The following is a 26,858-nucleotide window of genomic DNA, read 5'->3' as shown; positions in this document are numbered from 1 at the left end:
TGCATCACCGCGTCGCCATAGCAACGTCATTTAAACTCAAGCAGGAGGCGAGTATTTCAACGCCAGCCTGAACGTGACCTTAGTGTTCTAATATTATGGTCTGTTACAAGCGATTTATGTTGATCATTACACAGATATCCAGTAAAGAAAAGTCAAAATGTCAATTTAATCTGGTTAAACTAAATGATACTGGCTGTTGTACAAGGTCGTGATGTATTCACACTTCATTTACAGCCATGAACCGTTTCACAGGCTGCAGCTTATTGAGCGGAGGAGAGGAGGAGGAGGAGAAGAGTGGTAAAACTTTTCCTGTTTGCATTCATCTTTGCTCCATTATTGTTCACTCTGTTTAAATATAATGTTTTAAATCTTCTGTCAAACTTAGAAAAATGTAAAATTTCGGCCACGAGTCAAAACCTCATTTGAGTCCCAGCAGCTCTGCCTGATGTCTGATGTCTGAGGCTGTTATTGTTAAATTTCCTCTCTGACGATCACATCACTTTAAAAAGTATAAACACAAGCCGAGTATAAAGATGGAAAACAAAGAAACAGGGTGTGTAAAGGAAAGGACGGGAGCGTTGGGAGATGAGTGGAAAAGAACATTAAAAAAAAAAACACACAGACGCTCCTCTGTGACGTCATGACTCAGTCTGAGCGTTTCCTCTTTCAGCCGCCGGTGAGAGGACGGAGAGGATGGAGAGGATGGAGGACGGAGGATGGAGGACGGAGAGGAGCCCGTCACGTCCTGAGACCCAGATGAAAGTCGGAGGGTTTTTTTTTTTTTTCCAGAGAGCGACAACAAACCAAAGACACCAGAGCCGATGTTTCACTTTACATCATCTTCACGTGCGCAGCTCCAGAGTTAGAGAAATGTTTCCATGTTTCCACCTGACACGTCTAAATAATCAGTGGTGCAGTAATGAAGTTAAATGGAGATCATGTGTGTAGGATGGAAAAAAAAAAAAAACTATATATAATAATAAATAGTCAAAAAATTCAATGTATTAAAAACCCCTGAGGTGGATGAATCCAACCGAACAATCCGGTCACTGGTTTCTACTGAGTAACTCCCCTCATGTCTCTGTGCCACGTCACCTGTCACGGACTTTCCCGCCTTTTAAACCGTCTGTGTTGGACGAACTTGAAATGATAAAGAACGTAAAAGTCTTGCAGAAGCTGCATCAGGATCAACTGGCTGTTGTGCGCCATATTAAAATAAAACCAGTGGAGTGTGGGCGCCATCAGCTGGCCACATGCAGAAGAGCAGGCGGCGGAACACGGTGCCTTCATTTCATCCTGCAGCTCACATTATATAATACAACGGTGCATGAATAACACATTATTACAGTTATAAGCCAAGTGATTATCATGAAGTCCAGGAGACTCAGGAGAAAGAGCATCATGAGAGTCAAAGATAAAAACCTCAGGCGAGACTCTAGAGACGGAGAACGTACAAAAACAGTCTCTAAAGCTTCACTCACACTGGATTTGTGTCTCCAGACGAGGTGGAGTGATTTTAACCTGTGACTCAAAACTCTGTCTGGAACCAGGTCTTTGTTTTTCAAAGTGGATCTTTGGGGTTTTTTTTTTTCCTGCAGAAAAAACATGTGAATGTGACGTATTGAGGTTTGTGTTTAAAACAGGTAATTAATCAAAAATTAAAGCCATCAGCAAGACTGAAGAGAAATGTCAGATTTCCATCATGTTTTCCATCGTTCGAGCTTCGACTGGATCTTTTTTCCTTTTAATGACCTCATCTCCCTGTGTCTTCTTCTGCAGTGGTTTAATGGCAGCGACTGAAGAATTAGCTCCACAAGCTCAAATAACCAGCTGCTAATATCCACACGACACTAGTTGGTGGAAATGTTCGTTAATTCACATTTTCTTTTGATGAATTTTAGGAAATTTGTTCAAAATTTGTGCTAAATTTAAACTTGGCTTGTGACTAAGCTTCAGGCTTGTGGGCGGGCGTTTCCCCTGGCAACCGTTAACTGCTGTTTGAAGGTGAGGTTGCAAGGAGACGTCTACAACTAAGTTTATATTGCACCTGGACAGTGGAGGTCACAAAAAGTAGAACATGAACGAAACAAGGCTCAGCAGTTTTATACATCCAGAGAACATTTTATTTACTTTTTAAAAACAAACAAACAAAAAAAAACCTTATTGTTTTTAATACAGTGGTGACGTCTGAGTCTTTGAGGGCTCAGCTTCCTGTTTCGGTCAGAGAGCATCATGGGAGCCAGACAAACAGAGAAACGCAGACTGGTGATGTTTCGGGAGCAGAGACGTTTAACTACAGACCTCCGGCACAAAGAGAGGAAGTCCAGTAACCCGTCAAATCTTCTTGCATTTGTTTCCTAGAACCATGATTTTCATGTCGTCTAACTTCACCTACTCAGAGTGAAACTTTATTGAACGCACAGTGAAGGAGCAGTGACAGAAGTCTCAGCTGACGCCTCTGCAGGAGGAAAAGTGTAAACACAGAGGTATACAAAATATGTTATAAATACAGCGCGGCATTCGTGGAAAAAAAGTGAGAAAAATATAAATACAGAGTATCTTGTTCTCTCGGTTTGCAGAGAGGAATCGGCGGAGGCTCTCGAAACCGACAGGATGACGACGACGGCGGCGGAGGATGGCGATGCACGGCGTTTCCATGGTTGTGAACTGGTTGCTTTGCTGATTGACGGGTGAACGAGCACGGGTATGTGTGTAAAAATGAAAAATAATCCCTGACTGTCTACCCTGTTTATACCGCTCCTCCTCAAACAGACTTCTGGTGGACAAATCGTTCAGGCAGAGGAGGAGGAGGAGGAGGAGGAGGAGGAGGAGGAGGAGGAGGAGGAAGAAGTGGAGGAGAAGAGTTTTGGGAGAAAAGAGAAGTAAAGGAGCATTTGAGAAAGCTACAGACCTTACGTCAAATTTAAAATCCCACCTTATATGACAGGGGAGAGAGGAGAGGGGAGAGGGAGAGAGAGAGAGAGAGAGGGAGAGAGAGAGAGAGAGAGAGAGAGATGAGGGAAAATGTTACATGTTTCTAGGGAGGAGAAAGGAAGTCAACACGTGAGAGAGGAGGACATGAGGGGAAGGACTTTGGATGAGAGGAAACAGGAGTCCGTCCCTTCGTCTCACAGTCCGGTGTCGTTGTACGTGGGTGTGACCACCTTCAGGATGCTCTGTGCGTTCTCCTCCACCAGGGGGCGCCACTTCACCTCGCCGGTCAGCAGGAGGTCCTCGCCGTCCAGAGCGTCAATGTACTGCATCTGCAGCGGAGGAGTGAAGAGTCAGTACAACAATGTAAAAATACTGCTTGACAAGTAAAAAGTACTGCACTGAACAAAGTACAGAGGTATCATCTGCTTGTATTAGAAGTGCTGACTCTGCAAGGAAATTATATCCGACTCTGACATGATTAGATTAACACTGAGACATCGTTACTGTCATAGCGGTCTGACGTGGAGCCTGTATGAACGACTTTATATAGAGCTCAATAGTTTAAAGTAGTAGTTCCCAACCCGAGGTGGTTGTGAGAGAAATCTGAGGAGGTCGTCACACGATTAATTGGAGCAAAACATTTTTTACTTTCTTTGTGAACCGTTGGATGATTTTGGTAAAAATTAACATAATTTTTGTGGCAGCTGAATTGAAAAGTCGTCTTGTTCTCTGGTTACTGCAGCTGGCGTCTTTATCCAGACAAAGATTATTTGTGAGAGAAAAGACACATCACTCTGTGACATCACTGCACGACAGCGAGCAGACTGTGTTTCTGTAGTTCAACACGGACCAACAGAGTCGTGACTCCTCTCTACAGACATGATCAATCTTCCTGTTTCTCAGCCAACGAACGCATTAGTTATTTTAGACTTAAGATACTTGTAAATGCTGAAAGAACAACCTGACGACATTCAACGGGGGATTAGAAAGAATTCAGATTTAAATAGTAAAATTAACACTGAGTTTGATTCAAACTGAAGCCACTGAAAATCATTTATAATGTATACACTGCTGATATTCAGCATCAGACAGGAAACAAAGAAACAAAACTAAGACGACATAAACCACAATCGTGCCTCCACCAATCAAGACGCAGGAAACACGGTCACGGTCTCTCCCTCTGTTCCCGAGTTACAGCTTTGAACAATGACCAGAAGTGTTTTTTTGCAGAACATTATGATGTCACAGAGAAGTTGACCTTTGACCTTGGGGATATAAAATATTGTTTTGTCCTGTTAGACATTTGTGTTAAGTTGTCTCATAATTAGCGTATAAATTCTGGAGTTATGGCCGAAAACATGTTTCGTGAGGTCACGGTGACCTTTGACCTTGGATGGGACGACCTGAAAACATAATGTCTGCAGCACAGCTGTTATAAAATGCAGAAGGTGGAGTTAATGCATAGATGTAGTTCTGCCACCCTCAATGTTAAAACTGTGTATGTGTGAAGACGTGACACTAAACCTGACAAACTTGTTTACTGTTTACTTTCCCTGGAGGTGTGTGTGTGTGTGTGTGTGTGTGTGTGTGTGTGTTACTTCTACTGACTCTTAGACCAGCAGACATAAACAAACACACACACACTCTGGGGGACACTTTGTAAGCTGATTGAGTTGGACACTGCACCCATGACCTTTAACACACCTGCATCTGTGTGTGTGTGTGTGTGTGTGTGTGTGTGTGTGTGTGTGTGTGTGTAGCAGTCAGCTCTTGTTGGTGTGATGCAGCAGCAGCGTGTTCCCTCTGAGCTCATGAGAGGAGGAAAAGCTGCAGCAGAGTCGACGGACGTGTCAGTGAGACCAGAAAATAAAAAGTAAAGAGTGCAGCGAAGCTGGAAGAGGAAGTCTGACGTAAACAGAGAGACGGAGTCATTAAAGGAAAAGCTGCAGAGTCGGGATGAAAGAAAGGGGAGGTGGAGGGAGAGAGGAGGTCCTGCACCATATGGCCCCAGCAGCAGATGGAGGTGCAGGTGTTTCTGAGACCAGGAGAGTGTTTTCAATCTCACAGAGGGAAAGAAAATATACAGAGAGGAGTGAAAGGAAGAGGTGAGCAGGTTAACGGGTGAGGAGAAGTGCTGGGGGGGGGGGGGGGGGGGGGGGGGGGTTGGGCAGAACAGGGGAAAACAGAGTGTTGGATTTTTACTTTTTTTACATCCAAAAGTTCATGATTTAAAGTCTTTACAGAGGAATTATTAAAGTATCAGTAGGAAATATATAAATATATGATTTCTGATTCTATCTGACATTATATAATTACCACTGTGTGTAAGCAGCATGTTTCTGTTGCAGCTGCTGCAGCGTCGTGAGCTGATTAAAAGGATGTGATACATCATTTTATGTTCATTATTTTGGACTTTCCTCTAAAGCTGATCGATGTACTAAAAAAAATAAATAAATTCCTCCGCGGTTACGATGAGTCAGGATTTCACTTGAAGTGGTCTGTTCTCATTTTCACTGACGTCTGGAGAATATGATTTAGTGTCTCTGTAGCATCATTATGTTTTATTTATGGCCTGTTGTTTTCAATTTGAAAAATTGCAGCTCCTGCTGTGATATTGCACTTTAGCATTTTGGGATATGGATAATATTTCTATTAACTGTTCAGCTCTACTTTCCTCTAGTCTTTGCTTTTTTTCCCTCTTTCTTTTTTTTTAATAAAAACTACTTACTTTAATGAAACTATTTGAAAAGAAGCTTCAGAGGGGAAATGTCTCTTTTGGTGGAAACATGATCAAAAGTCTCCAACCAGACTCTTCCAGTCATTACAGCTAATCAGACCTGTGCTCTGGTTGAAGTCACGTGGAGCTCATTACTTCTATCTACTAATAAACTGTCAAAGGTGTAATTGGTATAATTTGTCCCACCTTTACAGGTACAACACTGAGAGTAGTGATAAAGATGTCAATCAAGAGAAGTCTGTTTGCACTCTCAGAGAAAAGCTCTATTCAGGGATGTCAAAGGCCCTTTAATGCAAAATTTAACTCTGAAACTACAACTGTCAAATAAATGTAGTGGAGTTAAAGGTACATTTCCCTCTGAAATATGGTGCAGTAAAAATATAAAGAAACTTGTTCATTTATAGTGAGTAAATGTACTTAGTTACTTCCCACCACTGCTCAAGAGGAAACCTTTTCTCCTTGCTCTGTCGAATCACTGCTTTCTTCTCTTGTACATATTTCATCATTTGAATGTGCAAATAAACCACAGCTACACCTCGTGTGTCCGTCCTCCACAGACAGCAGCGAGGAAGAGGATGTGAAGCTGGTTTAAATAAAGTTTCTAAATACAAATACATCACATGTATTTGCAGACCTGAGTCACGAACACAAATATAGTCGGAGGCGAGTGTAAACACACCTGTTTGCGTACGTACTCCACCATGAGCTCCAGCTGTTTGGGGTCTTCACACTGGCGATTGAACAGGATTCTCCACAGAGCTGCAGCCAGCACAGGGTCATCAGACAGGATTCCCTGCACACACACACGCACACACACTGTATTATTGATCCTGCATCATTACATCATTTGTTCTGTGAAACCAGAGACTCACATGATCATACATCAGTGAGCAGTAATGTCTCCAGGTAAAAAAATCAGTCGGCTCTGTGATGCTGTTTGTGGGTGATTGTTTCGTAGAAATGGGAGACAAGTCAAATAAAATCTGTTTTAAAATAAGAGATTTGTTTCTTCGCCACATTAGTTTAACACTGGGTGTCCCACAGGATCCAGATGTGTTGATTCTGCTCCCACTCCCAGTTTGATTGTCTCCAGAGAAGCAGTTCTTCAGCAGACACGTGTCTTCTATAGATCAGAGTTGTTTGGCCACATACATGCAGCTCATGTACACGTGGCAACAGATGCTTTATGGCTGCATTTGACTTGCTTTAACAACTGTTGAAAATGAGCTTTTGCCTCCTGTGTTCACATGTTTTAAATGTGAGTATAACCAATCACAGAGCACAGCTGTCATGACATTATGTTGCACCAGCAGCTTCAGAGTGACTCCTGGTCAACATGTAGTATCTATGAGCCATGATTTAAATCACTATTTTATACTCACTCCTTTAGCAGCGGAAAAATATGTAAATTGAATTACGCTGCATTCAAGTGCAGAGGAGGCGATCACGGACAGCAGGAAACTGGGCTGACTGTGATGCAACTCAAAAGATGAGAAAAAAGAAAGTGATGTGTCTCTCCCTCTGTCTCTCTGTCCCTCGTGGGTCAGTCATTAAATATTCATTTCACATCAACTGCCAATAAAAATAAGCGTTTATATACATCCAGAAATGATTTCCATCCCTTAGAGAGACAAACTGCCATGAACGCAGCGGAGAGACGCAGACGGTCTCCAGCAGACTGTGACACAGCTGGATCCAGACAAAACTGTTGAACATAAACACTGGACAGGATTCAAGCCTGTGTCTGTGTCAGCATGTTAGTAGCTGCTTCCTCTCTCTCTGTGTGTGTGTGTGTGTGTGTGTGTGTGTATATGTATATATATATAGAAAGCATATATAGAAAGCATATATATATAGAAAGCATCTCACCTCATCATATCCAAATATTGCAGCATAGAAAGTCTCTGTCATCACCTTCATAGCTTCCTTTCTGTGGATGGCATCAATCTGCATCGGAGAAGAAAGAGAGAGAGGAAACAGAAACACTGCGGTCAGATACTGAGGTCAATCCAACAGTCTGCAGCAACCACCTGTTTCTGAGGAGCTGTAGTTTTGGGTAATAACACAACTGGCCAATTAGCCCACATTTATATTCTGCTTTTATTAGTACAATTCATTTTACAACAAGACTACGAGTCCACAGCCGCGCTAGCAGTTCTGTCAGGCAGAAAACCAAAGCACAGCAGAAAATGAAACGTTGACCTGTTGATGCCGCCTGATGAAAAAGTTAGATTAGATTAACTTTATTTATCCCACAACTGGGAAATTCATTTACAATTCATCCCGAGGTGAACATGAATGTGAGTCTCAAAATTCATAGTAATTTATTCAGTAGTTGCCCACTGCCCAGACATTATCCTCAAAACCACACCAGTCAAAGTCAGGGTGGCAACAAGAGTAAAATCTATCAACATTCATCGGCCGGGGACCGTGAATATCCGTGTAAAATTTCATGTCGGTTCTTCTCCAATCAAGTGTCTACACGCTGCTCAACAAAGCTGGCCTTGCAGTGGTTAATGTGAAAGTCCTGCATGTGAACAGTTGGATGTAATGACCTGAGCTCCTGCAGCCATCTGTCCTGAGGATGAAGCCGAGCTGCGGCGGTGAGTTCATTAAGCTGGCGCTGAGACCGGGGACAGCTCAGTCATTGTGGGGTTCGCTTGGTTTCAGCTGGTTGCAGCAGTTAATTATGAACATGGAGAAAATGAGCAGTGTTTTTACTGCTCCTGACCACAATTAGCATGAAACCCGAGAGCGACTCCAATCACTGTTCCTGGTTGTACAAATACATGAGCTGCTGATGTGGAGCTCGATTAGGAAGCTGCGCCTGGTTCTTCAGCTTGACGCGCACACACATGCACGCACAGGCACACACAGGCACACCTTGTTGCTTTTTTTATTTTCCTATTTAATTCTCTTTCCAGGACATTAATATTTTTTCACAAATATTTTTCTTTCATTTGTCACGCTACACTAATTTTGTTATTGATCATATTTTGTCTTTTCTCTTCGGGGTTCTGATACATTTATCAGAAATTCATTCAGAGATACATTTATGTATTTGATGTAATATGATGTTTTCAAGTGCACGTTTTCGCCCGACTCAGATCTTGTTGCCACGTTCTCTCGACCTTCACTGACTATTTTCATTATCAATCAATCTGCTTGTTATTTTCTCAATTAACTGATTAACTGAACTGAATTTTTTGGGCCTTAAAACATCAGAAAAAAAATGAAAAATGTTTCATAGAGAAAAAACCATGTTTGGTATTTTTGCTCGAATTTAGGGTTAATTGATTATGTAAATAGTTGCTAATTTTCTGGTGATAGACTAATCAACTAATTGATGCAGCTCTGCTTCAGTGTCAAGGATGAAACTTTAAACCTGGGTGCTTGAGACGCCTTTGAGAAAAACAGCTGCACACATCTGGAGCGCGGAGCTTCTCTGTGGCTTAAAGAAATTTGGACGGTCCGAGGAAATTATCTAATGGATGAAGTTCAGATGCTTTCTTCACAGCAGGGCCACAGAATAAACCTCTGTGTGGCGCTGTACGTGTTTTGTGTCCGTCACACTGACCATGAATTACAGAGTCAAAGTGTGTAGATTAAAAACATTAGGTTTTTCGTTGAGGTCAAATTGAGTAAAATTGTAATTCTCATGTACGTGTGTTTGCTTGTGCGAGCACATATGTAAGCAAGTGTACGTACACATGCTGACAAAAGTTCACATATGCAGCTGTGAAAACACGCAACACCCCCCAACACACACACACGTTCACACACATGCCCCCCCCCTCTGTGCTCCGCCCAATGCATGCGTGCACACACACCAAGAGTGACCTCACAAACCGCACTGTAATTTCTCATCTCTGACCTCTTTCTGTCACACGACCAGCTAAATGAGCTAAAACTAAAGACCTCCCGGTTTAAAGCTCGGTGAACTCCGGCTCCAGCTTCAACCATCCGGATCCACTGACATCACAGATATGTACCTGTGACTTTTTCTGGTGTTTACCTGCCACCGTGCGGATTTTACAGGTGAACGTGAGTGACGTGGATGATGTGACGTGATGAGGTGTGGACTCTGACGAAATCAGAAAAACACTCCAAACTGGACACCAATGACTCGTGACCTCACTTGAACCTTTCTGACTTGTTGTTCTCCCCGAGCCCAAAGACGAAAATGAATTCATGTAATTAAGGAAAGAATAAGAGGCGATTTAGCACATTGTCACATACTGTTGTACAAGCGTTTGCTGGGGTCTCCTCTGATCAATAAATATTACCACAGATATACTGGTATTGATATATACTGTATATTGGCTTGATGGATTTTTATGGAAATTTCAGCACAAATAATTTTTTTGACTTTTATTCCTCTTAATCCAAGTCAATCAAATTTGAACAAGTCGAACACATAACACACTCGATGAACTTTGGGAGTTAATTCGAGTTTAATCTGAGTAGGAGAAACTCTCTCTGAAAGCTACACGTGAGCGAGGCCAAGATTTAAGTCTGTGATGTCAATGAGCGACACTTCCTGGAGCTGCTCCACTGACAGAGAATAGAGGCGCAACTCTGTGGACACGGTGACCGCGGCCAGACCCACACTCCGGGGATTTGGCTCCACTTTCTGCTTGAGAACTGTTGGCACAATTATGCTGATGTAAAACTTTAAATAAACAAAACCTGCATCCCATGTAGCATGCAATGGCACGGATAAAACTTAATGCCCTGTTGCATCAGCCCCAAGCGGAAATGTTTCTGAAATAATGAATATTTATTTAAGAGAATGACATTTAGTTGTTTTCGGGCAGAGAACCAGTTTGGAAGCTGGTTGTTTCACATTTGTGGCTTTTTAGAAAAACACTGCTACTTGAGAGAAAACTGAGCTGCTGTGGCAACTAACAATGGATAAAACATGATGTTTCTCTACAGCTGCAATCACACAATTAATGACTAATGAAATATCTGTGCTATAACCCTGACGAACCAGAGGTCTGTATTAATACAACAAAACAATAGTTTTCCCTGTGTGACTGGTTATTTTCAGCATTTTAAGATTCCAAATGTCTGATTGGTTTTTGTTTTTGTGGTTCGTTCTAGCTGAAACAATTATGTTTATTAGTCAAGTTTAATTTATCAACAGAAAAATAAATAATCAGTCACTATTTTTGCAATCAATTAATCGTTCAAGTAATTTCTCAGTTGTTTCCAGCTTCTACATTGTGACAGTTGTAGTTACTGCTTTTCTGTTTTACATCACTGTGAAATGATTTGATGTTTTTATACACAAAACGATTCATCGAGAGAAAATAATTACTAAATTATTATATAAATACTTGTTAGTTGTGGCTCTAGTTCATAAAATTTGAGAGCTAGTCCGTCAGCAAAACCCGAAACTTGAATAAAATGTTTTGTGGCAGAATCTAAAACGAACTGAACAATTAAATATTCACACACACTCCGACCAGCTGACTTTGCTGCGTGTAGCTGCAGCGCTGTGAATAAACAGAGCGGAGGAGATCGATACAGATGCAACACGTCGCTTCGTTCGGTTTCTCAGCTGCTACTTTTCATGGTTGTAACTGGAGCTTCCGGCCCCAACAGAGACACGAGGGTACCTGAGAGAGAGCGAGCTTCTTCTCTCGCTCGCTCAAAGGGTAACGTATCCCCCAGTCCAGGGTCCTATAATTAGGAAACCCTGTGTGTTATCATAGGCGTGCTGTGCATCGAGCTATACTGAACATGGAATGCAATGAATGTCCAACATGTGTTTGTGGTGTAAGGGTTATGTGATCTTGTGGTCTTAGTCCTGCTGACTTTTCTGACGATGAACATAAAGCTTCACAGGGACATGCACATCTAAACACACACACAGAGAACTTACCCCCATGATTTTGCTCCTCTGCTCCACATCCTCCCACATGGAGTGGACAATGTAACGGCACATGTACTTTCCTGCTCTGCCCTCCTGACGCATCCGCACCAAACACATCCTGACGGAGGAGGGGATCAAGTAAGACGAGGGGACAAGAGGCATGTGGACTGCCAAGACATGAGAACTCTGTGGTGTAAATATGAAGTTTCTACTATGTGTTGTTCGTGAGTTATTATGTTCACAAGAAAAAATGATTTCCTCCTAATTGAGCTAATGAGTTTTCATACCAGATGTTTGTCTTTGCGTGTTACATCAGTACATGGTAACAATCTGAACTTCAAGTGTTACAGTCATTTCTGGGAAATCGGTTCTCTATCATTAAAATTCAGATTTATGCAGAAAACATCATCTGCTCCATGTGGTGGAAGTATCAGGTTTATATTCACAAGAGTCGTAGAGATAACACACTGCATACATGCGCCATGTTGATGAGACACAGAAGCAGGACTGATGAGAAAAAAAAGACATCAACATGACATCTGAGAAAGAAGTGTGTGTGTGTGTGTGTGTGTGTGTGTGTGTATGTGTCTTTAACGCACCACACATGCAGCTGTGCGACCAAGAACCAGGAGTTGAGTGTGTCAGGGAGGGTGCATTCTGAAACAAACACAAAACATGAATAAGTGTTACGACACAGGATTCACACAACACTCACATGGAAACTCTTGTTCCCGTCTTTTCCCACAGACTCTGCAGAGCTGCAACTATTCGTCATTTCACTGCAACCACTTCCATCATCAATTAATGATTAGTTGCAGCACTACAACATCGTGCCATATAAAAGCACTTGCACATGAAGCAGCTGTAACCTTTGTATTCACTGCTTTGGTTGTAGCTGGTTATTTGTTTGTCTCAGTTACATTCTTTACTTTTTCAGTTTCTCAGCAGTCATTATTATGCTTTTGTAAAATGTCTCATTTATTCTGGCAACGGACCAAATCAAAATCCTGAAACGGGCAAATAAAACAAGAGATCTGAAGACATCAGGTCTGGTTTCATGGGCAGCTTTCTTAGCATTTTAAAGACAAGAAATTAATCAATTAATTGAGAGAATACAGATGGATCAATAATGAAAATAATCCTCAATTGCAGCCATACTTTCTCTTAACACTCTGAAGACAAGATATCCAGGATGAGTCCTGATATAAAGCCACAGCCATGTGTTTAAATCGGCCTGTGAACCAGGATCAGGCTCATTTTTACCACAATGTAAAATGCAGTGTGATAATGCAGCAGGCTCCAAGTGTGTGTGTGTGTGTGTGTGTGTGTGTGTGTGTGTGTGTGTGTGTGTGTGTGTGTGTGTGTGTGTGAGTAATATAAGTGTGTGTTATGTGTCTATCTGTGTGTGCCAGGTAGTAAAGTGTCTAATAAATGTGTCAGGCAGGTTGTGACAGTGTCCCTGAGTGCTCATCAACTCCATTTGGACCGGGACAAATACCAACGCCTTAATGGTCAGTGTTTGGATCTGGACTAATACTGAAGAGAGAGTGTGTGTGCATATGTGTGTGTGTGTGTGTGTGTGTGTGTAAGTGATTTTCCAGCTTTTCTCAGTGTGTATATTCAGTATTATTGTAACACTTTCTCTCTTGCCTTCAGAAACATGTTTGCCATTAACATTCCTCTTATTTTGAAAGGTGTTATCATATACTGGATATAAATCCACTCAGCTGACAGGAAATGGAGCTCAGCCGCACTGACATCAGTATTCATGATGAACACTTTAAGTGCTTTATAACCTGTCGACGTGATCGCTAATTCTCTCAACAAAGGTGAGGGGAATTTACAAGACAAGGGACGTCTTATTAAACATGCTATTGAGTTGCATTGTGGGAAATGTAGGATCCAGTATTATTGGAGCTTGACCCATCCTGTGAAATAAAAGATCAGGTCAGTTTTGACCATTGTTCATTAAACGTGTCTCTTGAGCCTCTGTGACAACGCAACATCAAGCCGCTGGAGTACAGAGGAAGAGTTGTTGGTTTGAGCTGCACATTTTTTAGCAACAGAGCTGGTGTGAAGACGGGACTCGTAGCTCCACTTACTGTCAAAGAACTCGTCATAATTGATTCTCTCTACGCAGCATGTGTACATGCGCAAGGCAGCGATCTTGATTTTCTGTGGAGACAAAAGGGGAAAAAAGAAAAATCATAAACATCTTTCATAAATATACTGAATTAGATATTTCAGGGTTCATAATTAATTGTACACTATTTCACTTTTCTGAAAAGCTTGAGATAAAAGACTTTCATACTCCTTCAGTGCAGTGTTGCTACCTTCCATGCTAACATTTGTCATTGGAAACTAGTGAGCTACAAATACATTGCCATAGTTTTCAAATGAAGACGTGTCACTGTAAAATGAAGGCGAGGAAACTTTAATCATCGCACCTCAAACAATTCAAAGAGCTTCACATGAGGCAAAGACAAAGAAAGACACTTGTTTTAAACCAAGTCCCCCCCAGGGTTTGAGGATGTTTTGTGTCTTATAGAAGGAGTCAAACAGAAACAAACAGGGTGTGAGGTCAGAGATGTGTAACTGCTCAGGCCAACCTGCTGTTTAGCACCAACATTTTGCAACTTGACAACAACATCACATTCTCCCTGGCACGTACGCCTCCATTAACTGTTTCGCCAAAACCTCCCACATAACCAAACCTTGCCATGCCTGTAAATATTTATACTGTAATGATGTGGGTATTCTTGGAAAACAGTCAGAGCAACAGTGTGATGCAATGGATGAAACCCAAAAAAAACCACAAACAAATCCTAGAACAATATCAACATGTGTATTTGTCTTTCATTGTTGTTGTTGATTTGTGAATATCACAAATCTAAATGTATGTGTCCGAGATTCTTTCTCTAAATATTAGAGGACTGGAGAGGATTTTACAGGACGCCACATTTTGTCTTCACGACCTTTCCCTGCAGCGCCACAACGGCCTCCACAATTTTAACAACTAACATTAAAAATCAAGCTGCTGATTGGAAACAGCAGCCACACTTTATCTGCGTGTACGTGCATTTAAAAGCAGAGCAGATTTGCTCGGCCGTGTTTGAGTCTGTGTGTGTGTGTGTGTGTGTGTGTGTGTGTGTGTGTGTGTGTGTGTGTGTTTACATGCTGTGAGGAAGATTCCTGGCTTACAGCCCATAACTTAAGCTCCCTGCTGGGAGGTCGGAGCTCCTCTGTCGTCCTCTGACCACCACACACACACACTGGAGTCAAATAACCTTCCTTCGCACACACACACAGCAGCAGCTGTATTTACTGTGTTTTCTATAAATGACATTTACACAACATCGATTACTGTGCTTTACTTCGATCTCTCTCATATTTATCGCTCGCTTTGTGGTTCAAAGCCTCCCGCCCTGTGATGTTCCTGCAGGGTGTTGGTGACATGTTTGCACTCAACCAACAGGTTAAATGAGGCTAAAGGTGCAGCTGTTGTTGTATTTAAACATTTTCACACTGCACTCAGTTCAGTACAGGTCCTAGGCTCAGTGTGGACTCGGCTCATAACTCTCCAAACCTCACTACCCTCCTATTACTACCACTACTTGTGGTTACTGTCATTAATCACGAGCATGACATCGTAATGCTAATGTTTGGATAATCCTACAAAAACTTAGCTTTGGTGCAACTGTTTGGTCGGCTGAGGTGTCTGAGGCAGGTAGAAATAGATGCAGTGCATATTAAAAGAATATACCCATCATACTTTTCTTCCTTTTTCCGTTCTTCCCACAATAACTTCTTCTTAACTTTACAACCTGATCCCTCACTTTGTCGTCCCTTTTCTCTCCGTCACTCACCCATTTGTTGTATTTGAGAGGTCCTGTGAAGCCCATGGCCTCAATGAGCTTTGTGAAGGCCCCCACCTCCTCCTCCGTGTGCTGAGGCGTCTCCTTCACATTACAGAGCTGCCGGACGAGAAACAGAATAAAAGACAGTGAGTAAGGGGGTAAAAAGGGGGGGGGGGGGGGGGGGGGGGGGGGGCGACAGAGGTGAGAGAGATAACAGAAAGAAATGTGTGGGAGAAAGGGAGGATGAGGGAAGGAGGGAAAGATGAGCTGAATGGTGTTTTTGAAGAAGAGAACGAAAGGAAAGAGTGATGAAAAACAAGGGCGGACAGGAAAAGTGGGAGTGAAAAACAACCCTTAATATTCCCTGTGTATATATATTGTATAACCCTCATTAAATCAACAGCACATACACACACACACACACAAACCTACAGCATGACAACACACACCTGGGGAACGTGACCTTTACTGGGCGAGTGCAGCTGTTCAGTAAATTAATATAGTGACCTATTCTAAGATGCGTGTTGTCTTAACAGTTTCATTACAGCCACCGCGACCTGAGCGACCCCTCACCGCTGCTTCACATTTAACATCCCTGCAATCACCAGTCTTGCAAATTGCATGTTTTCTGCTGAACTGAATCTGTCTGTGTTCAATATGCAGAGCAGTGAGGAAGCAGTGTAGTGGACAAAATGCAGGACAACATTAATAACCCCCTCTTTTCCCCTTTTTGGGGATAGAAACCACTGTCAGACTGGTGCTAAATGATTCCCCAGTGTAAAAGTCATCATCTCTCGAAGCCTTTCACATGTGGATCTAGTCTCAGTCACTGACTCACTCTCCCTCGTATCAGGTTATAATGATTTTCTCTGCCTGTTAGCAACATTTCAGTCTGTCTCTTTGAGTCCTTATCATGACATTCTTAGCTGCTTCACAGATGTTTCAGTCTGTTTTTTTCCAGTGAAGACAGTGGGAAATTCTTTGGACTCGTTTTCACTCAGCAGGAATTTCTTTCCTCCGCTGCAGTGAAACATGAACCAACAGATACTCGTGTAGGTTAAAAATGGGCTAATCAGATTTAAGGTCAAATGACTCTAAAACACAGACTACAAATAAACCTGAAGTAACTCACAACATTGATGCTACGAACAACCCATAATGCAATGCTCTCCGGAGAAGTCTATGGCTTTGTCTCAGTTCAGGGGTCACATCCTATGGAGGCTGCATTTGAAAACCATTTGCTGTAGATCGGACCGTTGATCATTGTGGTTCAGCCTCTGCATTCTTTAAGAATATCTGTTTTTATGAAGACATAAATCTTTAGTCCTATCTTCACAACTGTGTAAGACGACCCACAATTTTTAAAACAACATTTAAAGACAAACATATTTTCTTACATTTTGGCAAAATACAGAATGACACTTTTTAATCTGTACTCAAGCTCGTTGGACTTAAAATAAGACAATGACTAAAAAGTTAAATATCCATACTGGATCGACACCAACAAACACTAAATCCTACTTTTTCCGCTCGAGCATATTTCATTAGACTTTTCATTTCTGGTAAGCTCCACACTCCCAGTTAGTAACGCAGGCTTTGTGTAAAAGATTGATGATCCTGATGAGCAATACGTTTCTCAGACTGAAATATATATCTTTTTCAGCCACTAAATTCAGCCCCGCACAGGGGTTTTTAAATATCAAATTCTGTGTGTTAGTTTGCATGTCACGTTACCTGTGTGGTGATGTGCAGAGTCCGACATGGTGTTGAACAGGGAGGGGAGACTCTGGCCAGCTGGCAAGCTACTAAAGCTCTAGCAAAGCAGGCTTCCTGATCTGAAGCCTGGATGGAGACAGAGAGAAGGACAAAAAGAAGGAGAGAGGACAATGAGAGATTAAGCTCTGAGAGAGTGAGATACACAGTGTGACATGAAAATTATAAAGTTAATATAAACATACATTTGTAGGTTCGTGGTTCTAATGTTGTCCTGACAAAAACTGGTCAGAAGTTGGGAAGGAAGTAAAAAAAAGTGTGGCTGCACTTCTAACAAAAGCAGACCAAGTTTTTGACATTCCCCAGACCAACTCCTTCTGAAACCTGCAGGTTGGGACTTTTAGCAGGAGGAGGTGAAAGTTGCTTGAGATGTGGTTGTGACCCAGAAACCCACGGCCACATGTTTTGGTCCTGCCTGCGGCCGGAGGATGTGTGGATGGGTTTTTTTTTTAAAATATACTTTAAAATGTATGTTGCACAGTCATTGATCCTGACTCTCATGTTCAGGCTGCTCCCTGGGGACCTACATATTGCCAGTCAAGCTTTAGTTGTGCCTCTCTTCAAATGGAAAAAGATGCATCAGCATCTCATGAACGCTGACTAGAGGATATAATGGCACACTTCAAAGCAGACGACTCTGGGATCATATGATCGGGCAACATTGGACAAATCTTCCTTAATGTGTATAATTTTTAAAAAGCTTTTCCCTCTTTGATATTTTGTGTGTGTGTGTGTGTGTGTGTGTGTGTGTGTGTGCAGGACAGCTGAAGGCTTGAGTTAATAACAAAAATAAAACAGTGGGAAGATGCCAGGAGCTACACACTTGTACAATATGTTTCTATGCTGATAACTGCAGCAGTGTTGTATTAAATTTCAAAGTCAAATGAGAACAGCTACACACTGATCATGTGTTTCTCTCATGTGTTTATAAAATAATATTCGGCTTGTTGGCTGATATTTTATATGACATATGATGGGTGAATGATGACGTAATATCTGGATGTATTAGATCATTGCTGCAAATGAATGACCAGGAATGAACTAAAGCAGTTTTAGATTTCTGTATGACTTTTGCATCAATATGATGAAGTCATAAAATGGATTAGGTTTAAATATGTTTAAAGAAAACAACAACAAAACAAAAACAGGCCGATAAACAAGTTTCATTGGTTCCACTCTCACATTAACATAAAGCAGTGTCTACCTTTCATTAGTACTTAATCAATCCACCAAATAGACCTGAAAGGTGTCAATGTGTATATGTCAGCTAGGACTACAACTAAGAATTACTGTCTTTATCAATTAACCTTTAGATTTATTATTTAGTCTATGAGATGTTGACTGTCAAAAATACCAACCATAGTTTTTCAATTCAAGCAAACTCATATTTAAGAAGCTGAAACCAGAGAATATTTGTTTTTTCTTGCTTGATAAATTACTCAATCATAGTCAATCGTTGCAGGTCTAATTTCAACTTAAGTTCTGTGGGTTTGAATATGTTATTTTCTGTCTACAGGTGTTTGTCTGTGCTTCAGGTAAAAACTACTTCTGTGACTTCATATTTCCATCAAAGCCCAGAGAGTCTTTCTGCGGCCCTTACCGTTGGATTGACGTCAGTTAACGGTCAAGTTCACCTGCACAAACCAGGTAATGACCCTCACAGGCAGCTAATCTTATTAAAACTAACATTTTTAGCTTGATGATATATCCCAAACTCAAGGATACACTTACACCAAATTTTTTTTTTAACTTTTCTGTCTTTCGTTTTCATTGTTTGCCTTCAGTTATCAGCTCCGCAGCTGTCGTTACAGTTTGAATTGTGTCGTTAGTTTACTTAGCTTAAAACACACTAGCGGCTAAGCTAACTGTTAGCTGTAACGTTATTACCTTTCGGTAGGCGGCTCTGGACGCTGTCCCGTTAATCAGGCTTCTGACGGCGGACTGCAGCGGCCGCCGATACATGGCTCCTAAATGTCTGGAAGTCACAGGAGAGGAGCGGGGCTGCCACCAAACTGCGGCAGCCTTCAATAAAAACCTTATGGTTTGGTAACAGCAGTCCTCCTCCACCTCCTCCCCCTCAGCAATGTCAACGGAATCTGTCCGGCACCCGGTCCCGTCCGGCAGGAAAGCAGGCTTCAGCGAAGAAAGGTTCCTCTTGAACAGAAAGCGGTTATTAATCCCGCGGATTTAAATTGTATTTAAATTTATTTAATTCTCTTAAATGTGTGCTGCGGACCCAAAGTATTATACTAAACTATTTTAAACCAAGAACCATAATCTCCATGTACCTCAATTAAAAATTAAAGTGTCTCTATTATTGTTTCAAGGGGAATTAACAGTATTTTGTCTATAGTACCACACCATACCAAATATAGTGACATACATTTATTCTCATATTTGCTGTAATAATATAATGATTTATTTCGTTCCACAAGGAACTTATGTTTCAGATTTAGTAGGGGGCAGCACAACATCACACTGTAAAAACATGCAGTTTATTTGGTACAGAAAGTCAAAACTGATGCAGTCTAATTTAATAGTTCTGCAACAAATCCATTTTCATGAAGATTGGACCATATATTGGAGGTTGCAAAATAACAAAATGTAAAAAAGTGACTGAGTATTTTCTAAATGCACTGTATGTCTAACTGATTGATCTGTCCTACAGCCATCTCTAGTATTCTTTCCCAACAGGTGCTTCCCACCAGGGAGTTCCTCTAGGATGAGGTGTAATTCAGTCAGAGTTTATCTTCTTACAGCTGCTTTCACACCACTGCTGTGTGTGTATTAAATTCACACACAATAATTAACATTAAAATTTGAAACCTTTCACTGTCTCTCTCTCTCTCTGTGTCTGCATCCAGGACATATGGAGACACAGAGGCGCCACCTCCAGCTGCATTCAGGACCCGCCAGGTGTGCAGCTGTACACAGAGACTGGTGGGCTGACAAAGCCTTCCGGTTTTCACCTTAACCAGTTCATCCCAGGTACATGCGTGTGTCTCATAGCTTGTGATTAAGTATATTAATAACACCTCCTGTCCTGGGAAGCAGAGTCTCCAGAGGTGAGATTCACTTCAGACATCACTGTTTCCTCTAATGAATATCAGATCTATACTAACACACACAGCTCTCTGTGATTATCTTTCAGCCGTCTTCTGCAGATTAAACTAACATGGTCGGCTATGGCTCAGCAGGATGCAGATACTCTGTGGTTACAGAGTAAGCAGGGCCATGCATGGCTGCCTCCACTAATTGTTCAAAGCCACCCAGCTATTCAACTGCTTCCTGCTAAAGCCCCCAGGCCGACAGTCGCAGAATGTAATGTATTTCTACATGAAAGATTTGAGAGGATGAAGTGTTGGTCCCATCCTCACCCGACAACATGAACAAAACACTGGCAAATATACAAGTTAAGATATGGTTTAACACCCAAACTTACACATGTGTGTAATACTTTTCATTCTTGCACACACAGTGTTGAACAGCAAGACAAGGTGGTGTAAAGGTGGGGCCGGCGTTAGAGAGAGGTATGACATGTCAGAGTGATACGGCAAAACATCACTTAACATGAAAACTGGGCTCCTATAGGAACATTTCATCACGTGTATTTAAGATAAAATTTACTTTTATAGAGGAAATTCAGATTTGACACAGCAGCACAAAAGAATAGCAGCACAAGGGGAGCAATGCCATAAGAAATAAAATAATTTATTATATTATTGTTTGGCTTTTTTAGGCAATGTAATGTATTGCCTCATTTGTCATTTTCAACGCACACATATACAACAGGCTGGTATTACACCGTGTTTAGAGAACGGGGCCCTCACGGCACATTTTCCAAATATTGGCCATGAGAAGAAAATGAATTTGTTGTTTAGGAGAAAGAAGAAGAAAAAAAAACATAAAGAAAGTTTACTGACGTTCAGAGAAATAATTCACTACTTCACCCAGTTTCCCTCCTTCTCAAATTATGTCAAATTGAACTTTCCTGGCATGAATGAAAGAAGAGCCGGTGCAGGCGCTCAGTAAAAGTTCCTGTTTTTATTTTGTGTTTTTCTAATTCGGCCTGTGCAACCCTCTGATTCCAGAGTCACAGCTTGTGGACACAGTCAGTCACTGTTGATTAATGAAAAAGGTGTGTGTGTGTGTGTGTGTGTGTGTGTGTGTGTGGACAGAGAAGAGAGACAGCAAGAGTAGAAGTGAAAAGCAAGCGAGAGAAAGAGGTCAACAGAGAGATTCTGCGACAGAGAAACAAAACGAGAGGATGTGAAAAGGGAAAAACTAAAAGGTCAAGTTGAGTTTTCTGGACCGGCAGAATGTTTGTTTCCGAGGAAATGAAATCAGCGGCTTCAGATCGATGCTGAGCCTGAACAGTTACAATAATACTTCAGTGGTGAGTTATGAGACGCGGCTGAGTGGGGTAACGTCAGGTCTAGCCACTGCTATTTCCTCGGCAGTCAGTCAGATGCTGTACTCCCTGCAGTGACCTCACCTGACAACACACACACACACACACATAGACACACACACACATACACACATTTCCCATCCATGACCTTGATCTAGCGTTGAATAGCGCCAGCAGTCCGCCTCTGTTTCCACCTTTAAATGTGACAAGTAGATCAAATTTCAGCTGTGTAAGAGTTGAGTTTTAAACCCTCCAGACAAAATTTAAATCGCAGTGGAACCTTTTTATTGGCCTTTACTGTAAATGGTCAAATACTAGAAACAGAAATATCAGGAGCATCATGTGTCATGTGACTCAATCCAAGCAAACGCACATCCATAAATGTTCGTTCTCCAATCATAAACCATGTTTCAACCATTTTCAACTGATTGCATCCAAACAATGTGAAGCTTGTAAAAAGGCTAAATGTTTTTACCTCATTAAGAAAGGTGTTGTAGTTGTCTTGTTTTTAATTATTATTATTAACATTTCTGGGCGAGAGAGAGAGAGAGAGAGAGAGAGAGAGAGAGAGAGAGAGAGAGTATTTAAAAAGCGACATCTATCTCATATCTATTTGAGGAATTTTTATAGTGAGATTATATATTAACGATATATATTTTGTTTATTTATGCAAGAAAAAAACAACATACATATAAAAATTGTGTTTATAAATGTTTGTCTCATTCATTTTAAACGTGTATCTTCTCATTCTGGTGTCAGACTCTTGAATCCTTCTGTTTATCATATCAACATATATTTACAGGCTTTGTGATGGATATATATCTATATATATATATATATATGTCTATATATAAACATGAACATACATCTGTATGTGCCAGACATATATATATATATATATATATATATATATATATCAACATTTGAAGTTGTCGTAATTTCTAATAGGTTTTTATGTGTAATTTTTATATGTTTTTATTTTATATGTACATATACTTCATATATGGAAACTCAATATATGAACATACATCACATTGACTTGGATATTGCATTTATGAGATTGAAACTGAAGCTTCACGTCTAAATAATACTGTGTCTTTAAGTCACTTTGTGTCTTGGTGTCAGTGTGTGATATTGTGTGTATCCTCCATACATACCCGACATGCATAAGGGTGTCTGTTTTTTTGTGTGTATGCATATTTGTGTGTGTGTTTGTGTATTTGTCTGGTCTGCAACTGTGTCCATGGCCTGTGCATTTATGTGTGTGTGTTTTTGTATTAATAAAAGGTGATAAATGGTGGGCTCAGAGGAAGCGTTGGATTCCTGCTCGGCTCCTGTTCCTGTGAGAAACCTCGCTAAAGAAAGCAGACATAAATAATGGCTGCCACCCCGCCATCCTGCCCGCAATACTACGCTGTGTGTGTGAAGATATGTGTGTGTGTGTGTGTGTGTGTGTATGTGTGTGTGTGTCCACTTTTTAACAGTATCCCATAGGAGAAAAAGTGAAAAGAAAACAAAGGTCAAGAAAGTATTTATACTCACCCTGCACACACACACACACACACACACACACACACAGACACACACAGACACATACACAGACACACACACACACACACACATGCAAGAAGCAAGTGAGTGATGGCGCTGCCTCTCCTCAAAGACACATAGTAAAATGTGTATGTGTTTATGTGGTGTGTGTCTGTTCCATCATCCGCTCCCTGCGCGGGACAAAAAGTCAGTGAACGTCTCACCGCAGCGTGTAAGCACCTTGTTTCCACATGGCCCCCGCTTTGAAAGAGTTGTTTCTTGAGGGACAGGGCCATTAAGACGGCAAATGTTATTAGCACTCAAAGTACAGGAGCCATTAAATCGACCTGTAACAGATGATTGCAGCTTTAGATCAGATTCAGAGGCAATTTAACTTCACAATTAAAAAGAGCTGCATTAAACATTTGGCAATGGGGGTCTTGAAAACAATAAAAGTGCACTCAGATTAGATGTAAAAGTTTTTAAATGGAGACAGATGGGGGGGCGGGGGGGGGGGGGGGGGGGTCATCCTGGTAGGTCAGTGGGTTGGCATGACCCCACCATCAAAATCCTTATAGGCAAGTCTCACCGCTCGGCAGCCATCTTGGCAACATGGAGGATACAGTTTTACTAACCAGGAGCTATAGGCTACAGTTTGTGCAAGACTTTCATTTTTAGTCATCAACAAATATTTTTCGCCACAGTTTTAATTGACGAAATTAACACTGATATCAACATTTTATGAGATACAATTATTTCGTTAGAACAAAACGTGATCCAGGCGGCACTGTGTCCCTTTGGAAACAAATCTGTTGTGATTTATAGACGAAAGCGTCGCAGGTTGGCAACAAGGTCACAGACAGGAAAAGCTGGAGGGTGAATGCAAAGAGATAAATGGAACGAAGGAGCAGCTGCAACGTCAGTGAAAGGAACTAAATGGACGTCACTTAATTAACTAACAAGATTAAAGCTGCTTGAGTTTAAATTCTGCAGAACAAGCGTTATAAACCAGCTTTACACCAATCTCTGTTCTTCAAAGTCGGTCCCCTCCGTGGCTTCTGCAAACATCACTTACCGGCGGCACAGGGATCTCGATGCAGCAGGATTAAAAACGCAGCGTGCCAGAATAAAAACGACCTCGCTGAAGCGCTTTCCAGAAATTTACATCACTCAATTTCGAGCGAAGTCGAGACGGATGCCAAATAAAACCACTAATAATAACGTCTGGCACGGTCGACCCCCGTCTGCATCCTGTTGTGTCAGCCGGTGTCTTCAAACCTGTCCACATGCTGAGAAAGTGAAAGACGCAGAGAAAGAGGAGAGGAGGAGAGGAGGAAGGGCAAACAGAGTGGATGAGAAGATAACAGGAAGGATGAGTGTTAAAAAGGCTGCAAAAAAAAAAAAAAAAGGAAGAAAAAAAAAAGACCTGGAAATATAAGAGGTGGGAAAATGGTGTGTGAGTGTGTGATGACAGAGCGGGTCTCCTGCTAAGACAGCCTGATTTCCTGAGTGTTTAATGGTGGGGCTAAAACAACAACAGGAATGACACGTTTAAGCCTTAGGTTATGCTAACACTCCACCTCACTCTTTCTTTCTGTTTCTCTTTTACTCTCTCCATCCTCCTCCTCCTCCTCCTCCTCCTCCTCCTCCTCATTCAGTCCCTGGCTCTTCCTTCCTTCGCCCCCCTGGCTAATGTTACCACTAACACCTACTGACGCAGGACAGGGTACCAGCCTGCTGTACAAACTGATGATCTAACCACCACAGCTGCTCAGTCTGTGTGTGTGTGTGTGTGTGTGTGTGTGTGTGTGTGTGTGTCTACGTGCACGCATGCTCTATGTGAGGGTGTGTGTATTCATGAAACATAATACCCCTTCTTCTATTTAGGATTCATCGCGCAGGACAGGACTGAACAGGAGACGAGTTAAAGAGCGTTTCCCTGAGATCTCCTGTTGATTAAACAGTGTGTGTGTGTGTGTGTGTGTGTGTGTGTGTGTGTGTGTGTGTGTGTCCTGTGTGGTTTTCTGTCATCTTCACATTCAGTGTCAGGGAAAGGGAAAGGGAATCATCATAAACCAGATGTGCAAATTTATTTATTAGTGAGGAGAAGAATAAAGCAAAGAACAGAGCGGGTGAAACGGCTGCTGCTAAATCAAAGACCGTAAATATGACAAACTTTTCTCTGACTTTCTCAAGCAAAAACAAGGAAAGAAAACCTTTCTTTCTACTCTGCACACTAAAAACAAACAAAACAGGCAAAAAGCAGTGCATCGTTTCCAGTGTGAGCTTTTAGCTTCAGCCAATCACGCAGCAGGATCCGCACATCCTGCAAAACATAACAAGGTCTAACAAACATGTTGACTGTGATTCCTTCCTCAGAAAACATTTGCGAAATCAATTCTTTAAAATCAAACTGAATGTTGAAGACTTGTTTTCATTAGAAACAAGCCGTCAGCACAATATCATCAAACAGCATCATCACCTTTTAACATGTATATAATGAAGTCATTAGCAAACAGCTCCAGAGGTCACGTGGTGTTTGTATCCACCTGGTAAATCTTACTCCAGTGTTCCCGCTCTCTGTAAACTAGTAAGAAAATATGTTTTTTAAAGGGTTTTAAAGAAACTCCAGATACCAGAAAGTTGAAAAACCGCTGGAGCCTACATTTCCCACAATGCAACTGACCAAAATCCTATTTATGTTAGACCATCCATGCTCCATGCTCTCCTTCTGCGAAATGTTTTGCAAAAAAAAAAAAAAAAAATCAAAGAGACATCATTTCCAAATCAGGGTTATAATCGGCTCTTTATATCATATACTTCATAACCCCCCCTTCACCCCCCTGACCCCCCCGACTCACCCCTGGCTGCAGCTGGTCTGATATTTTATCCTTTGTGAGCACTTACTTAGGAAAACACCGGCCAGAGGAAACACTAGAAGGTTTGGAGCAGCAGACAGGTAGAGACGGTAATGTGCCGACAGTAAGGTTTGGAAACGCTTCCATCTGCAGGATGAGAGAGAGAGAGTGAGAGAGAGAGAGAGAGAGGGAGAGAGAGAGAGTGAGAGAGAGGGAGAGAGAGAGAGAGAGAGGGAGAGAGAGGGAGAGAGAGAGATGTGGCCTTGAGGTGAAGGAATGACCCAGAGGAGTGAGAAGGCAATGAAGTTAAGCTCTATGTTACACTAAAGTGTTTCCTGGCAATGCCCTGTGTGTGTGTGTGTGTGTGTGTGTGTGTGTGTGTGTGTGTGTGTGTGTGTGTAGGTGTGTGTGTGTAGGTGTGTGTGTGTGTGTGTGTGTAAGTGTGTGTGTGTGTGTTTCATGGCCCCCTCAAACTTCCCTAAAGCATTAAGATGACAGTATTTCTACTGTATTCCTCTGTGCGTGCGTGTTCCAGCTCACACGTGTGTCTGCGTGTTTTTCAGGTTTCGAGGGGTTGAGATCAGAATAAAGTCGTGGGTGAGGTGAGGTCAAAGGTCGGGTGGGTGCCCCTTGAAATATCGCTTGGATCCTTGTCGATGATTTTGCTCGTTGATCTCTCATCACTTTTTCTTTGTCTCCTTTAAGAACACAATCAGATGATCAGTGTGTTTAAAAACATTTTTACATGGGAGTCTATGGGGACAGACTCTAGTGGTCATTAGAGGAACTGCAGCTTCTTGTTGCCTCCAGATGTAACATACAACGGATGTTGAGCAACGGATAAATTAATTTTATGCATTTCCATCCACTACTGATT

At 41.7% G+C, this 26,858-nt stretch overlaps 1 protein-coding gene across 1 annotated transcript; it reads right to left on the bottom strand.

Moving 5' to 3' along the window:
- Nucleotides 1-2,100: 2,100 nt before the first annotated feature.
- On the bottom strand, nt 2,101-19,281 carry LOC130187468 (ubiquinol-cytochrome-c reductase complex assembly factor 1). The gene is made up of 9 exons (XM_056405115.1): nt 19,070-19,281; nt 17,144-17,251; nt 15,419-15,526; nt 13,655-13,727; nt 12,152-12,209; nt 11,562-11,670; nt 7,541-7,618; nt 6,351-6,464; nt 2,101-3,263 (listed from the first exon to the last, which is right to left on the bottom strand). Exons 1-9 carry the CDS (start codon nt 19,142-19,144, stop codon nt 3,129-3,131), a joined length of 858 nt encoding a protein of 285 aa, XP_056261090.1. The 5' UTR covers nt 19,145-19,281; the 3' UTR covers nt 2,101-3,128.
- Between the last annotated feature and the right edge of the window lie 7,577 nt (nt 19,282-26,858).

Source organism: Seriola aureovittata, chromosome 2 (assembly GCF_021018895.1).
Source record: "Seriola aureovittata isolate HTS-2021-v1 ecotype China chromosome 2, ASM2101889v1, whole genome shotgun sequence".
NCBI lineage: Eukaryota > Metazoa > Chordata > Actinopteri > Carangiformes > Carangidae > Seriola > Seriola aureovittata.
The sequence above is the reverse complement of the archived record's forward strand: the minus strand, read 5'-3'. Positions and strand labels throughout refer to the sequence as shown.

Coding starts and splice junctions, on each gene's coding strand:
- LOC130187468 (XM_056405115.1), bottom strand. CDS start 19,144: ATGTATCGGCGGCCGCTGCAGTCCGCCGTCAGAAGCCTGATTAACGGG. Junction 11,671..12,151: donor GTCGCACAGCTGCATGTGTG/GTGCGTTAAAGA, acceptor CTCCTCCGTCAG/GATGTGTTTGGTGCGGATGC. Junction 7,619..11,561: donor AGAGGAGCAAAATCATGGGG/GTAAGTTCTCTG, acceptor TCTCCGATGCAG/ATTGATGCCATCCACAGAAA.